Source organism: Atractosteus spatula, chromosome 15 (assembly GCF_055471065.1).
Source record: "Atractosteus spatula isolate fAtrSpa1 chromosome 15, fAtrSpa1.hap1, whole genome shotgun sequence".
NCBI lineage: Eukaryota > Metazoa > Chordata > Actinopteri > Semionotiformes > Lepisosteidae > Atractosteus > Atractosteus spatula.
The window spans coordinates 19,063,314-19,079,197 of record NC_142720.1 but is presented as its reverse complement, the minus strand read 5'-3'; the positions used below and the strand labels follow the sequence as shown (position 1 = coordinate 19,079,197).

The 15,884-nt window shown below is 38.3% G+C and overlaps 2 protein-coding genes and 1 long non-coding RNA gene across 3 annotated transcripts; 2 read left to right on the top strand and 1 right to left on the bottom strand.

Moving 5' to 3' along the window:
- The first annotated feature begins 53 nt into the window (after positions 1–53).
- On the top strand, positions 54–3,280 carry LOC148820179 (uncharacterized). The gene is made up of 5 exons (XM_088933896.1): positions 54–154; positions 1,153–1,210; positions 1,457–1,623; positions 1,939–2,047; positions 2,373–3,280. The coding sequence occupies exons 1-5, from the start codon at positions 114–116 to the stop codon at positions 2,472–2,474; spliced, it is 477 nt and encodes a 158-aa protein (XP_088790022.1). The 5' UTR covers positions 54–113; the 3' UTR covers positions 2,475–3,280.
- LOC148820178 (uncharacterized) lies at positions 2,631–4,619 on the bottom strand. The gene is made up of 4 exons (XR_016094204.1): positions 4,456–4,619; positions 4,227–4,301; positions 3,640–3,679; positions 2,631–3,251 (listed from the first exon to the last, which is right to left on the bottom strand). It is a non-coding gene; the product is annotated as an uncharacterized LOC148820178 (long non-coding RNA).
- Positions 4,620–7,928: 3,309 nt separating this feature from the next.
- tbxtb (T-box transcription factor Tb) lies at positions 7,929–12,663 on the top strand. The gene is made up of 8 exons (XM_088934165.1): positions 7,929–8,134; positions 8,538–8,802; positions 8,984–9,118; positions 9,479–9,540; positions 9,649–9,710; positions 10,242–10,418; positions 11,244–11,376; positions 12,396–12,663. The coding sequence occupies exons 1-8, from the start codon at positions 7,929–7,931 to the stop codon at positions 12,661–12,663; spliced, it is 1,308 nt and encodes a 435-aa protein (XP_088790291.1).
- Positions 12,664–15,884: the final 3,221 nt, after the last annotated feature.

The following is a 15,884-nucleotide window of genomic DNA, read 5'->3' as shown; positions in this document are numbered from 1 at the left end:
TTCACTTTGGAATTAAATTTTCATTGTCTGTTGTATTATATAAACAGCACAGTAATTCTGAGGTGCTAAAGACGAGTAAGGAAAGAGAAGTCAATCTTCGAAAACTGCATCACATGTACAGCCTTTCATTCACCAACATGGCTTCATCTCAGAGGTAATTAATCTCATTGAGTTTGTCCAGCATTGAGTTAACAAATTCAACCTGTTTTCATACATCCTCCTTTTGAAACATGAGAAACATCCATGTCGTGGGAAAACACCATATAAATCTAAAGAATTATCACACCTATCACACATGAGTGTGAGTAAGATTGGAACTTTCTGTGGGCACTGTATATATAGTGCTGTGAAAAACCTTAAACATGTTCTATTGTTGTGCTGGTTTCAAGGTTTTCTTCTTTATGCAGGAACAATTTAATAGCGACAGTCTAATAAAGTTCTAACCATTTTTTAAGGTAATAGTTATCCTTACAGAAAGCAGGCTTTTAGCTTTATGGATCTAAATGACAAGGAACACCACATGACAATAAATCAATTAAATTCAATTGGCAAATATGAATTAGCTACACGTCAACACATCATATTGGTTGCTCATGAATAGTTTACCTGGAGTTGTGATCATATTTTTGAAGATCTTGATCTATGTGAATTAAGGATTCCTAAAAGACAAATTTGTATAGTTAGTAAAAATCAGTACTAGAGTCTTTAGTAAATTGCAGATGCTCATAATATACCTGTATTGTAATTCCTGATTGTCTTAGGATATATTTTGTACAGAAGTACTCAGTATGTATTTTAACATGAATTCACATTTTACCCTTGTTTCTCATAAGATACATAAGCAAACACTGGAAAACATTTTAAGTTCTCTATTAAAAATGCAAACAGGTAACTGCTTTATTCTTAAGAGAAAACATATGTGCTTAGAATTTTGAATGATGTTTAGTAGCATTTTGAAAAGATTACAAATATATAATTATATGAAATAAAAGGACATTTTCAAGATAGAATTAAATCAATTGCATGGCGGTAAAAGTTTAGTGAAGGAAGTAAAACAGAATGAGGCCACAGCACAGGATCTCTGTTCCAATGAAGGCGTCTTTTCACTTTTTTTCTCCTGAATTTATTTTTCTTTGGTGCTAACTGGGGCAGACTGCTGGACAGAAATGGACAGTTTACAGACTTTGAAGAGTGCCGTGTTCATAATCTGGTCAGTAACAAACAAAACAGGTCAGTTATAATGGAGAAGAAAATAAGAGTGGTCATGCAGACGTGTTATTACAACACGTAATTGCCACAAACTAAAAATAAAGTTTAAAAAAATCATGACGAGAAAAGCTCAGTAGAGCAATATATCATGTTAAGAGTAAAATTATCATAATTTTATAGTATAAAAGTAATTATATATAAAAAGTATAGTATAATAGTAATTATCGTTAACCTTTTGTCTTTTAAGATGCGCTATCTGTTCCCCAGTGAATATGAGTTAAGAGCATCATCAGACAAGAGTCCTGTTCGAGAGACCTTTCTTCCTCGGCTGTCTCACCCCTCTGCCAGTGTTGCTGCCTCTGGTGGTCCGGAGCTCCTTGCCAATATCCAGAAGGACACAATACCCCCCAATGAGTAGGACTTCTTTAGGAATTGTTTTTATTGTATGACTAGATCACACTTCTTTTCTTGTCAGCTGTGCTTCTTATCTTTCTTTACCTTAAGTTTCATATCCTTTTTTTGCACTAGAAGTCATAAAAATGTTTCCTCTGTCACTTCAAGTGTGTGCTTGCTCCTCTGTTTTCAATATATGATGTTTTCAAGCTAGAGGTGATTTCACGATCAGACAATTTCACTTGCTGAACTGCAATTATTTACCTTAATACGCTGGGCTATCTGTAAATCTGTCAGAAGCTTGTTTTCTTTGATCCCGTATTTGCACGTTTTCAGATGGCCAGTGGCTGAAAGGAGCTCTGTGGAGTCTGAAGTGTCACCTTCCCAGCCTACTCACCTTGTGCCTTTAACCATGGAGGAGCTTTGTCTCAGTAACCCTGTCATGGTAGGTGATGCTCATTGGAGTTACATGAATTGATGTGCAGCTGGATAGGTGTTGTTTTCTGTCCACACCCGAATGTCTGTGATTCTTATTACTTACCTATTATGGCAGTATTGATAGAAGGAAAGGATTACAAGATCAAAAAGTAATGAAGTTACTTAATGAGGTAACAATGAACATGAATGAATGACCATTAGATGGTATCCTTAAGTTGTAAACTCATCCACATTTCCCTGATTCTGTAAGCCACACTTGTATAAATATTGAGGGGGAGGGGGGGGAGTTTTGAATAAGCACAATTCAATTCAGAAAGTTTTCTTTTTTGCAGGAAGCAAAGCAACCTGGAAAAATCTGGATCAATTATCTCAAGGATAACACCGATGAATTATCACTAAGAAATACTGTGCTGGACACTGAAAATGACACTTGACACTGGCTGGGTGCTTTCAACAAGCAATGAATTAGCAATGCCGGAAATGGGTGCCATTGTTTCATAACTGCAAGACTGTAGAAATCATAAAGCAAACATTGCTTTGTGTATCGTAGGGCTCAGAATTGTCACGGGAAATGAACCGTCTTGGTCATCTTCAAAGTGTCATGAATTGCAATATCTGTATTATTTTACATGCACTTTATTTACATAAATACAATTCCTTTGCAATCAATGCATGGTAGAAGATACAGCACCTGATAGGCACAAGGTTAACTAGTTTACTTTATAACGTAACTAAATGAAATGATATACAAATGATTTTAAGTCCAGCCCAGAGCCACAGTGGCTCATCAGACTGGTTTCTATTGCCTTCAGTAAACTAGAGGCACAAGACTCCACCTCTTTCCCAGCTGGGATGCTGGACCTTCACAGTTAAGCATTTACCAGTAGTATTAGTTAATATATAAGATATGAATTCATGAGAAATAAACTGCTTCAGTGATATACAGTTGCAAATGTATTTACAAAAGGGTACAAGATTGTAATTAAACAGAATGAATGGATACATGTAAATAAATGGATTTTAAACTGATGTTTTTTTTTCAGCATGTGAAATCTAAAAGAAAATTATACAAATGGATGTCACTTTGTCTACTATGGTACTTTCCCAAACAGTATGTCGTAATTCTTTTTCTCTGAGTAACTCTGAGCTTCCATGCAGTTCACTCTGTTATTTTTGTCCAGTGAAGAAAATTTGCCAGCCTTTATTCAGTTCTGAAAAGGAATAATAAAAATAGGAACAGTGTATTTGTTGGCACCATTATTCAGTTAATAACTAAAAGATCGTATCTTTTATAAAAAAAACTACAAGGTGAAATTAAAAAAAAAGCAATCAAAACCAGTGCCTGTAGAATAAACCCTGACGATTGTGACAGCAGTAGCAGACGGTAAAAGATCAGTGCAACAGCTCTAGATAATGTTCCACAGCACAGTTTTACATAGTGTAACTACATAGTTTATAGTAGAGACTATATAACCTATAACATTGTAAACTATATAACATGGTAAAATATAAAACGTATTAGAAATGGTCATCTGTACATAAGCACAGTATTTCTTTATACAACACTTTAATCCAGTATTTAAAAAACGTTAAGCTAACCTGCAAGATTATCACCATTCTTTATGGCCAGCTGGATGTTCTGGGAAGAGAAGAGACTCATCATAACCTTCATTGAAATTTAACAACGAATTGCACTACATCATATCCTAATTCATATAACTGGGTGTTTCCAATCGGGGCTCCGGGGGTCCACACAGACCGTCCTCCGCAGGGGAGCACCAGACACAAAGAGGAAGTTCTCACCCCGACGTGCTGCAGTGTGTAAAATCCGCACTCCCACACTGCCAAACCACACCGCCAGTCACATCCGGTGCTCTGATCGTGTGATCTTTTCACATTTTATAATTAAGAAAGGTATCGTTTTGCATTATTTAGGTTAAATGATGACATACGTTTACATTCGGGGGGGGCCTTATTCAAAGCGATTTCTTGTATGGTGGTCTTCTGCAAGAACAGGCAGAATAAACTCTTGCAATGCACAATTCATGATGCGTACAATGCACTTGTTCATATGCACAAAAGTAACCGTGTATTGTTTTTAGAATGGCTAACAGCTTCCCTGCCCGGTGTAGGACGTGCTGGATTCCCAAACGGGACCATTTTCATATTATCTGACTGTACCGTACCTGGTTGACACACTTAACCATGCATTCAACGGCGTGCAGTGATGAAAGGATGTTCCGTAACGCTTGCAGCTCTTGCTGTAAGTAAAGAAATAAGTTTTAACGTGCGATAAAGACGGTGATTAGCAATACAAACGTGTGCGTGAAGCTGTTACAATCAACTTGTAACCTATATGCATCAAAGGGGAAATCGGGTATATCCATACCAACTGTTATTAAACAATAATCCTACCTGCAGCATTTGTATTTCTCTGTCATCTTTGTCGGATGAGTCGCCTGTATTTCGCCGATTTTTAACGGTAGACATTACTTTTCACCGCTTAATCCCTTATTTTATTGTACTTCGTTTCGTCGGTAGAAACAGAAACCCCCACTCTATTGAAAGTGCGCGCCGATGAGACGCAAGGCACAATGAGTCGAACGCAGAGAGCATCGATAGAGAGGCGATGAATGCTGGACCAAATTAGATGGATGTTAAGACTTTTTCTAAAATCAAAATTGGAACCGTTTAAGGCCGTAGGATGTTTATTTTACTGAATTTCTTTGTGTAAAATGCGGTTTTGCAAGGTGACACCTCATGAGAAACATTTGAAAACTCTATAAGCCCGAATTCAAGTCAAAACTGTCCTTATAACCGTTTACGTTTTACACTGTGATTTATCGAACGAGACGAGATACAAAATAAGAGGCTATAAGGTTTAATCGAGGCAACCATCTTACCAAAAACACACAAGATGAGTAAAGAACAATTTCAAATACTTTAGCTCTCGTTAGAAATCAGCCTCATTACCCGAGGAAGTTTATACAAATGTTGATAAAAAGTAAGACAATAAAATACTGTTTCTCTTTATTCATAGTGTAATAGCAATAAAAAATAAAGTGAAAGAAGGTAAAAGTGAGTTAAGATAAAACACGATTTTTCATTTAATGTCCAGCTTTCGAAGCATTTAGATAAAAAATGCTATCAATATTACATATCACTAATTAAACGTTAGTATCATTATATTGCCTCATATAAAAATAGTAAAAACACGATTTTCAAGAACGTTAGTATTTTTGTTATGGAAAGGAGTAAACAATGTGAATCATCAAAATTATTGTCTTATAGTCTTCTTAAGTGTAAACCGTAACAGTCTAATTTGAGGGGTAAAAAAGTTCCCAAGCCATTAGGTTTTCTGTAAGAAGGTTTATAGCGAGAAGCTGGAGGAAGCTTTCGGCAGTAAAACCGTCATGCACGGCGACCCACTCTGAAAAGCTGGAGAACACTCGCTGGTTGCTTGCTTTTTTCCTCGTAAGAATTAGCCGTCTTTAAACATGATTTCAGAGGGAAGGACAATAATTCGCATCCCCTATATCCACCTTATTTATGCAAGCTGTATATCCAAACGTTTTGTATTTGTGCGTATTATTATAACAATAATGGTAACCGCGGCATGAAAAATAACTATTTTCTTTGAGTTTGTGGAAAACATGACACAGGCTACATAATTTGGTAAAACAACTCCAATTTGTTTAATGTGAAAACATTACTGATAAACTTTCAACAGTTTTGAATTTAACGAAGGCTCATGTTATGCATTAAATTATAATGGTTTTGCAAATATAAATACAGATTATAACGTTTTAACAATGTTTGTCAATATTATTTTTGCCCATTTCCCTGTAGATTGTTATTGTTGAATTTTAACATGTGGATATTTAGGGTTTCCAATCTAAAAACTAGAGATCTGACAGCTGCATGTTCCTTTAATTTGAAACATGGTTTCTTCACATAATCGCCAATAGTTCATTTTTTCCAGGTTGTCTCTTACAATTACAAAGGCTATAATGCATTGATACTAATTTTACTAATTTTAAATATAGCTTGGGTGTTGTTTACTGTTTGAACCCTAGCTATACATGGTTTGTAATAAATATTCGATGCAGTCTTACATTTTACGTAGTATCTTGTTTAAGGAGAACATTCATTATTTTGCTAAAAACCTGTCATCTAAAAATAGTAATCTTGTAAATCACACAGGCAAAAAAAAAACACCATTCTTAAAGCTCAAACATGATTTGGTGAAAATATGTTACGATTTATATAATCTATTAATAAACTAATGAAAGCCGTAGGCTACTCGCAGGACAATGGACAAAAGTTTGAAACCGGTTCCAGCTTTTAGGATGTGACCGAGCACGGGTCTTGCTCAGATGCGTGTCAAAGAGAGATTGTATATATAAATGAAATTGCCAGTGTCTAAATTGCTTTTCAGTTAAAAAAACAACAACATTTATTTTGTTTTTTGTTTTAATAATGCGAAAAAAGGAAGACATTACAAATAGTTTTATTTTTAAAAAGTTCAAATGTTAGTGTGGTAGTGGAAGAGAAAATGCAAGGTTTGAATCTTAGACAACACTGGGTTCTGCGTATATTTTTTGTTCACAATGAGGGCAACCCACTTTGAATATAAAAACAGCAAAACTGATGTGGTAAGTATAGTGCAACACTTTCTCCCCCAGTCTCAGACGCCTATCACAATATTCAGGAAACCGCCACTCAGACTGTCCTCTACATAAAAATCTTTTATAAATTTTGAATTCACATAACTGTAGGTTACTTTCCCAGCACCGATATTTTAAAAGAACACATAAGAAACAAGATATAAAATATAAACAGAAATATTGCCACTTTCCTTTCCTTTTTGATACGTTTATAAGGTTAAGCTCGTAACTCTCCTTGTGGCTTCCTGGTCTTTGTCACCTTTGCTTTCCGTCACACGGATCCCCACAGAACAGCAGCCTTATCAACTTAAATATCCAGCAAGTCGACCAACTTTTCGCGTAATGAAAACTATGTTACAGATATCACAGTAAGAAAATGTGACACATCATCTATCAATTGCTTTGGAAAGCTTATCTACACTTTGTCTATCGTTTGGTGTGAAGTCAGGTGTCTATTGCAAATATTCATTCGTGATTGACTATTTAAGCTTTAATGTTTTGTATTTAAAATATACAAAACTGGATAACCTGTTTTATACTCTTTAGCTGTTAATGGTTTTTGATGGGTTTACTTTAATTGTGTCAATATCCAAAACGCATATATAGAAATGAAATTATTCTAAACAATTATAGGCTATAATGTGAAGAAGTAAAGTTTGATCATGTGTGCTTTTTTACAGGTCTATGCGGTTTATTACATTTCAAATATAATGTGTGCAGGTTATTTTTATATTGTTGTAAATACAAAGACTGCAGAAAAATCTGATTGTTTTAATAATCCCTTTTAGACATAACTATAAACGCACTTAATTTCATTTTATTCAGATTTATCTATATGAATACCGGTTCATTTCCTCCTCGCAGGTGTCGGCTTTGATATAGGTGTAAATATTTACAGATTTTAGTAGCTCTATTTAAATTTGCTAGGCAATCGCCTTCAGACGCGACTTTTCTACTTGACTGATATGGCCGCATCCGACCAATTGCCGAGAGAGACTTGCACATCAAAGCCATGCCCAACCAACCAGCTGCCTTCTGAGATGTTTTCTGGTGTGATGAGGAACGTTTGGGCTATTTATTGGCAGCCAGTCAACGTAATGACTTTCAGTCACCACTTCGAAGTCCTTTGTAATCTATGGGATTGTAATTGCAGCACCGACTAAAGACATCCGAAGGCCACAGAAAGTTTTATTTATTGAAAGTCGGGAAAGTTTTGGCACAATGACCTCAAGTTCAACAGAAAGCGCAGGGAAGAATCTTCAGTACAGAGTTGACCATCTTCTGAGCGCGGTGGAGCATGAGCTACAAGCTGGCAGCGAGAAAGGAGATCCGACGGAAAGAGATCTTAAAGTTAGTCTGGACGAAAATGAACTATGGCTCAAGTTCAAAGAACTCACTAACGAGATGATAGTGACCAAAAACGGAAGGTAGGTTTCTTCTGGCGTTTTTAAAACCCATGCTTCACCAAACTAATCAGAAAATGGATGGCGCGTTTATTGCTAAGCGGCGTTAACACAGGCAATTTTGCTTGAATAAACATGTAATCGATTATTTGTGCAGAGATATAAAATAAAACAAGAAGGAAGGGATCAAAAGAATGTTCATTCTGTATCAATCAACAATGTTCCTTGTTATTTGTGGGCAACCACAAAGAAGAATTAACATGCTGTCATGGACACCAATAATTTAAAACTTTTTTTTATAATTTCACATACATAGATTGATGCATAGAAAAACTTTGATCGATGTGAGATTAAAGGATGTGTGTTTATTTGCTGCGGTGATTAAGTGGGTGAAGTGACCGAGTCCTTTCCTGTCTGTCCAATCCAGGAGGATGTTTCCTGTGCTGAAGGTGAATGTGTCGGGTCTGGACCCCAATGCTATGTATTCTTTCCTGCTGGACTTTGTGGCTGCAGACAACCACCGATGGAAATACGTGAATGGGGAGTGGGTTCCTGGGGGGAAGCCAGAGCCGCAGGCTCCCAGCTGTGTCTACATCCACCCAGACTCCCCCAACTTCGGGGCACACTGGATGAAAGCTCCTGTCTCCTTCAGTAAAGTCAAGCTGACAAACAAACTCAATGGAGGTGGACAAGTAAGTACAGTTCTTGAAAGAAAGTGTAAAAATGTGTATGCCATTTCGCCAAACAAAGATGTTTTTTAATGAGAGTAATTCAACGGGGAGCTCCACCTTTCAGCTGCAAGCCTGAATTGTTTGTTTTTTGTCTCCTTAATATTGTGAGTCTTCTAAACATATATCATGTACTTCCCTGCAGATAATGCTAAACTCTCTCCACAAGTATGAGCCCAGGATTCACATCGTTAGAGTCGGAGGCCCCCAGCGCATGATCACCAGTCACTCCTTCCCGGAAACACAGTTCATTGCAGTAACAGCGTACCAGAATGAAGAGGTGAGAACACAGTTCTCCTGGAGTTGTGTGTCTTTAACCTGAAGGTCAAATTAAAAAAGGTGTTTGGCTGTTTTTTTTAAAATAGCCCCCACAGAAAGCCATCAGGTTTCTACGGCTTTGTCATCAGTAGCAGCACTTCATGCTTTTTAAATGTGGAAAAGTGGAAGACATTTGTTTAATTGCACTACTCAGTAACCTGTGTCACAAATTTGCTATGATTTTATAGGTCACAGAAACAGCATGGAAGAAATGTAAAAGTATTTGCATTAATGGGGATGATTTAATAAATATTTCTATACTGCTGCCGCATCCGAAGTCTTGTGTTATTAGTCCATTGTCTGACCTTTCTTTTCTTTGCAGATCACGTCTCTCAAAATTAAATACAACCCATTTGCAAAGGCTTTCCTGGATGCAAAAGAACGGTACAATTATTATTTTTTTCATTATTAAATAACCATTTTTGTTGTACAACCTTGTTGCTATATTTTCTTATTCCTTAACTGTTTCTCACTGTATAACTCTGTCTGTAGGAGTGATCACAAAGATATTCTGGATGATGTTGGGGACAATCAGCAGTCAGGATATTCACAAAGTAAGTCACAGGAAATAGAGAACTTATTTTAATATGTAAATATCACACACTCTCTTATAATGTCATCAAGTAGTTTAAATTCTTATTAACCATAATTATAGTTAAACATTTGTTGTTTGGTGGAGAAGTTGTTTTAAGAACTTACACTTTATAATAGAGAAATTATACATGCATGTTGATTACCAGAAGAGTGAATGTTTTTTTACAGGCCTGTACCTTTTCATTGTGTACATGGAAAAGTATGAAAGATCTACATGTGATAAACCTCTAAATGCTGCAGAAATAATAGAAATGTATTCCAGCGCTTATAGTATATAACACAGACAACGATTAGCGACCAGTGCAATTACTCAAGAAATGGGAAATTTATAAATATGACACTAGAAGAGGCAATGGTAAAAGTACTGCTTAAAAATGTATTCTGATTAAACAATCCTTTAAATTAAATGCACGCATTGTACTTGCAGTGACAGGAGTGGAGCGCAGTTTTTGCAGACTTGAAATGGTCTTCTTCCCTCCCTCTCTGCCCAGTAGGTGGGTGGTTCATTCCAGGAACAGGATCTCTGTGCCCCCCGGCGAACCCTCACCCACAGTTTGGAAACCCACTCACCCTGTCCTCCCCACACGGCTGCGATCGTTACTCCACCCTGAGGAATCACCGCTCGGCCCCGTACCCCAGCCCCTACGCTCACCGCAACAACTCCCCCAGTAAGTCTGAGACAGTGCCCAGAGAGACAGCCCTCTCCCTTCAGCACAAACCACAAAATCCTGCAAGCACATCTTAGAATGTCTTGCATTCCAGCCTCCTTTGTGTGAGTCTCTGAGGTCATAAACAACACAACTTCGACTTGGGGTCAGACACAGACTCCTTGCCCCACAAGACGAGGTGTGTACTATCAAGTGGTGTGTTCTTTAAATGCTGGTCTTGTGGACTACACACTGTACAGTCTGTCACTTCTTGGGGAGGTTCTTGAAGGAATCCTCTTCACTGGCATTGTTTGATTCTATCTGCCATTATTCTACTCGCATGCAAAAAAGGCAAATGTACTTAAATTACGAAAGTACGTCAAGCACATGGTGGAATAAGACTTTCTTATTCTTAAATTAACTAGAAAACTAGACTCTGGAAGTCTGAATATATACAAAGCCAAGGCCACGCTAGCCTCCACCTATTGGGAGGGGGCACAAAATGGGTTTCAAAAACAGGAGATGCCCAAAGACGGTTACATGAGCCCTGTGTTTTTTCCCATGTTTTTGTCATCTTTGTTTTTTGCTTTTGGAATGGCAATGAGGCTAGAGCATTTCTGGTTTTAATTTAGCCATAATTTTAGGGAGGTGGCCTCCACCCTTAGCCTCATCACCACTGGCCCAGAGACTGTCCAAGCTCACTAAACTCTGTTTAAGGACACAACTTGCCAGACAGTTGGGATGTTCCACACATAATGAATTAAATTCCAATTTAATTGATCAAGATGTGCAGTATTGTTATAAGCATCAGGTATCATCAGGTTGGCACTCTTTTACATTTTACAGCAGGCTACACAGACAACTCCTCGGCCTGTCTCTCCATGCTTCCAGCCCATGACAACTGGTCCAGCCTCCAGGTGCCCACTCACTCCAGCATGCTGCCTATGGCCCACAGTACCAGCCCTTCTACCAGTTCCAGGTCTGTTTGGCTGAGCGTCACACCTCCCAGGCCTGCAGAGTGCTCTCCTGCTGTCCACCCCCACGCTAACAGGCCTTTCACTGGCTGTTTAATTGACCCTGTTTAGATTTTTATTACACATCCTTTTTAATTAAGATGGCACTAGTTGTAGACTTGCAGGAAATGGATTGTTTTGTTGTTGGTTTTTACCTAGAGTTGTATTTCTTTATTAGCTGTGAACACTATAATTAGAGCAAATGTACCAAAAAAGACAACATCTTCATTTAATTTCACTAATGGCAGAATATTGAAATCATAGGGAATTTCTTATGTAGTATTAAACAAATACTCTATCAGCAGTAAGAAAAATATGTAAAAATCCAGGTTTGTGCAGTGTACTTCATCAGTAAGTTATGAAGTACTTGGGAGTATGTTAATTGGTTTTATTTTCTCTTTGTCACAACTATCCACTGGACAGAACCTCAGTTTTGGAAAAAAATATTTGAAATATTCTCGTACCCTAAATAGTTTTGTACTGTATAAGACTCCACTCTTTTGAAAACCACTGTAGTTTATAGTCTTAAACAGAAAGTTTTCCACCCTCCCCTTCAAAGTGTGTCACTAATTTATGGCCTGTAATAAACTCTGATTGTTCAACTTTTGTCTATTTGCCAATGATATCTTCTAAGTTAATTGAACCCTTGTAGTAGTCAAGATTTCTAGTGAAATTAACTAACTTAAGTTATGTGTTTTGAGTACAGATTTTTGTGAAGCTCTCTAGAAGCCTATGGAGCCTATCTTAATTACTGCTTTCTGGGACAAATGAGTGTTCAGTTCACTGAGTCAATATCACTGTCAGATGAAGTATAGTTAAACAAACAGTATTTGCTACCCTTACTAGTGAATAATATGGATGGAGATCCAGAGACTTGCTTATGTCTGTCACTGTCGGTGGCTGTTCTTGGTTTTTCCTTGATGGTTGCTTTTCTGTTTTATACTTAGTTTCTGATGAACGTGTTTGTTTCTCTTTTCTCACACAGCCAGTATCCCAGTCTGTGGTCGGTCAGTAACAGCACCATCACCCCGGTGTCCCAGCCTGGAAACATGTCCAACGGGCTGGGCTCCCAGTTCCTCCGCGGCTCAACGGCACACTATCCGTCTCTCTCCCACCCTGTCGCAGCGCCCTCTGCTGGCTCGCCTCTGTATGACAGCGCGGCCCCCGCAGAGGTGCACGACCCTCAGTACGACACCTCGCCACACGCCCGGCTACCCCCTTCGTGGGCCTCGGTCACTCCGCCCTCGCTGTAGCCCAGTGGCCTCGGGCGTGAAGCTCGGCTCTCTTCCACAGCCACAATCCAACACTTTTTTTTTTTACAGCTGCATCAACAAGTGAGTTTTATATTCAAATTCACATCAGGCTTGAGGCAAATGATCATCCCATAAAGGGAAAATAGTGCAACATACTATGCTCTTAGTTTAAATTATTTAATATGTAACATTTATGCAAGTGATAGAAATGTGTAAATAGTCTGTGTATTATTAAAAAAATATACTGGAGCTATAATTTCACTGTATGAAGACGGGGATGAATTAAATCGCATCTATGATGCAGTTTGGTTTCAAGCACAGGCATGCTTCTGGACTACACAAATGTGCTGCCTCTTTTCTACTGTGGCATTATATTACCTGTAGCTTTCCCTCTCTGCATAGTGAACACCTAACAGATGAGACAGCCCAGGCAACTGTGTCTGTCTTGTGTGTCTTGTGTGGTGTAGAAATGGAAATATCTGCTAGCAGAACCTTGAGAAAACTGCTAATGTCTAAATGGAATGGAGATTTTTCCTCTTAAACTTCTCATACTTAAAGAATTTGCCTTTTTTTAAACTAAAAGTTTAGGATGTCTTTACAAGCCTCGATGTGTCAATTTTTGTGTTCTTGAGTATTTTTTTCCTTGTGTGCAAACTGTATATACTTTTCATTCTCTTGTCTATATTGTAAATACTGATAAAATTGTGTTTATTATTGTTACCTCACATCTGGGGTTCACCGTGTAAATGTCCTGTATTTGAAACTGGAGTTTGAAACACAGAAATTGGAACTTTCCAATTTATTTGCATACTGATGTGAAGTAAAACATTACACCTTTGCTACAGTCTTTGTGTATCACTGTATGGTTTGGAAATTAAATTCCTTAATATTCCTAAAGGTATTTTTGTTTTTTCTAAGGAATGTTAGGGACTATTGTACAGAGGAGAATGGCATGTAAACCCTTGATTAACAACACAAAAATGTAAATATCAAATAATGAGAAATTACATTTGAGACCATTCATAGGTTGTGCACTATGGAGCAGGAACAGAAGAGTGATTTATCCTTTGCGTGTCACAGGGTGCCAGAGGGATCGTGTTGTCTGAAGCCATTAGGGCTGTATTTGAAGCGAAGGTGCTGGGGTCACAGCTGGTTCATTTGCAAACGGATGAGCTGGCACAAAGTGCACATGGGCTCTGTTTAACTCATCTGGAGGGGAATGTTCACTTCAGTCCTTCAGTGATAGTCCGCCAGACATCATCTACCCCAAACAGCCACCCGGTTTTAGGGAAGTTTGTTTCTGTGTGGCACGTCAAAATCAGAGGTATTTAGACCCCCCCAAAAGAGGGAGAGTTGAAATTTCTTCTGCAAATTTAAATGAAGGGTCACCATGGTGATGATGTCACTTAATTTTTCTTGCTCTCCAAAATAAGTTTGCTGACATCTAACATGACTGCTCCTGCACTCAGCAGGCTGCTGCTTTCTGTTCCATCTTCCTCTTGTAACTCCTCTTCCCCTTTAACCTCTGTACAGAGGGAGAAATACTGTGTGTTGTTTTCTCATACATTTCTTAAACATATGGCCAACATTTTACTGCTTTTTTGACAGAAGTAGAGAAGGAATTGCTTTTGATTCAGGCTGGAAATGTGTATTGTTTTCTATGTAAATGGTTGCTCTAAGAATAAGCGATTGTGGGTTAAATAGAAACCAAATTCAAGCAACACAGGTTGTTGGGTAATTTATGAACGGGATTATTTCTTTGTATTCTGTGTTCAAATGCTCTACCGAACTGAGAACGAGCATTACACAAGATGTCATTGTGGGACAGCAGATTAATGGCTTTCTAAACACCTGGAAACTGCACCTCCTGCGCTGTACCTCCGTCTGTGCTAATGGTTAGCGGAATACTGCTTGAACATACACCACGTTCATTTTATTTTTCATTCTCTTACGCCAGATTTATCGTGTTTTGCTTTTTTATTTCGTGTCTTTAAGGGTATTCTGTATTCATGAGGAACCTCACTCAGTTTGAATTTGAATATCCCTGAAAGTTAACACTTCATCGAAAGCTACACAACAAAATGTCAAAAGCATTAGGGTAATTTTTAGAAACATTTTGTGAACCGAGTACATTGATCAATAATTGTGTCCCATTTTGCTTGCAGCATTCCTTGATAAGTCTCGGGATCCAGACAAGGCTCTTTTAAGGAGGATATTTTTCACATGCTAAAAAAAAATCGGGGTTCTTCCTACAGACCAGCGGACACTGCAGTTTTAATTATATGAAAAACTACTTGTTTGCAGAGCTATCCATCCATAACATTTCTGTCATGGGTCTGCACTTTTTTCTTTGCTGGTTACTGCTGGACCCTGGCTTAGAAAGTCCAGCACTGTGTACTTTCTTCTTATGAGCAAATTCTGCTACATAGGTGAGGAATTGCATCTATCTCTGCTGGCCGAGGTCCCAGGGCCGACTCTGCGACCAGGGGAAACTGAATGAACTCCTGCCAAGACTATTCAGGGCCGGACAGGGCGAAAAACTAGCGCAATTAACCTCCCGAGACCCACCAGTTAGAAAATTTTAATTCACACATTCACGACAAAGACAGATGCCTTTAAAATTAATAATGAACACATTTCGCAACGCTGCCTCATGAGCAGTGACGGTTGGTCGTGTGCGGTCATTATTACCACGGTTGGGGAAAAAAAAATCCTTTTTTTTTGTCATTTGTATTTTTCGTTTTCTTCCAAGGACCCATTTCAAAAAAGAGCCCGGAGAGGGATCACAACAGCGATCCTTGGGTACAACACAAATAATGTGTAGAATAATCGAACGGCACATTTTTACACAATGCAGATTTAAACTTTGAGGTCTAGCGTTAATTTTAGTTTTCTATGAGGCTGATGTCACAACACAATGTCGGGTTTGGGAAAAATCACAGACGACGTTCTTTGATCAAGCACAAAAAGGGCTTTTGCTTATTGAGGGGGTGTAGCAGTCAATTTAGAAACGCTGCGTCGCGGTGTATCCAGATTTACCGCAGCCTGTGTCTCCTAATTGCGGGGGTATCAGCGGCAGGGTATGAGATTTCGGCTCCGGGTTGGAAGTGCATTTCAAACTGAAATCAGGTGTGAAGCTCTTCACTTGTTATTTAACGATAGACGGGGCTAAACGTCTCGAAATGTCACTAGAGCCAAATGGGATTTTTTTGTTTACAAAG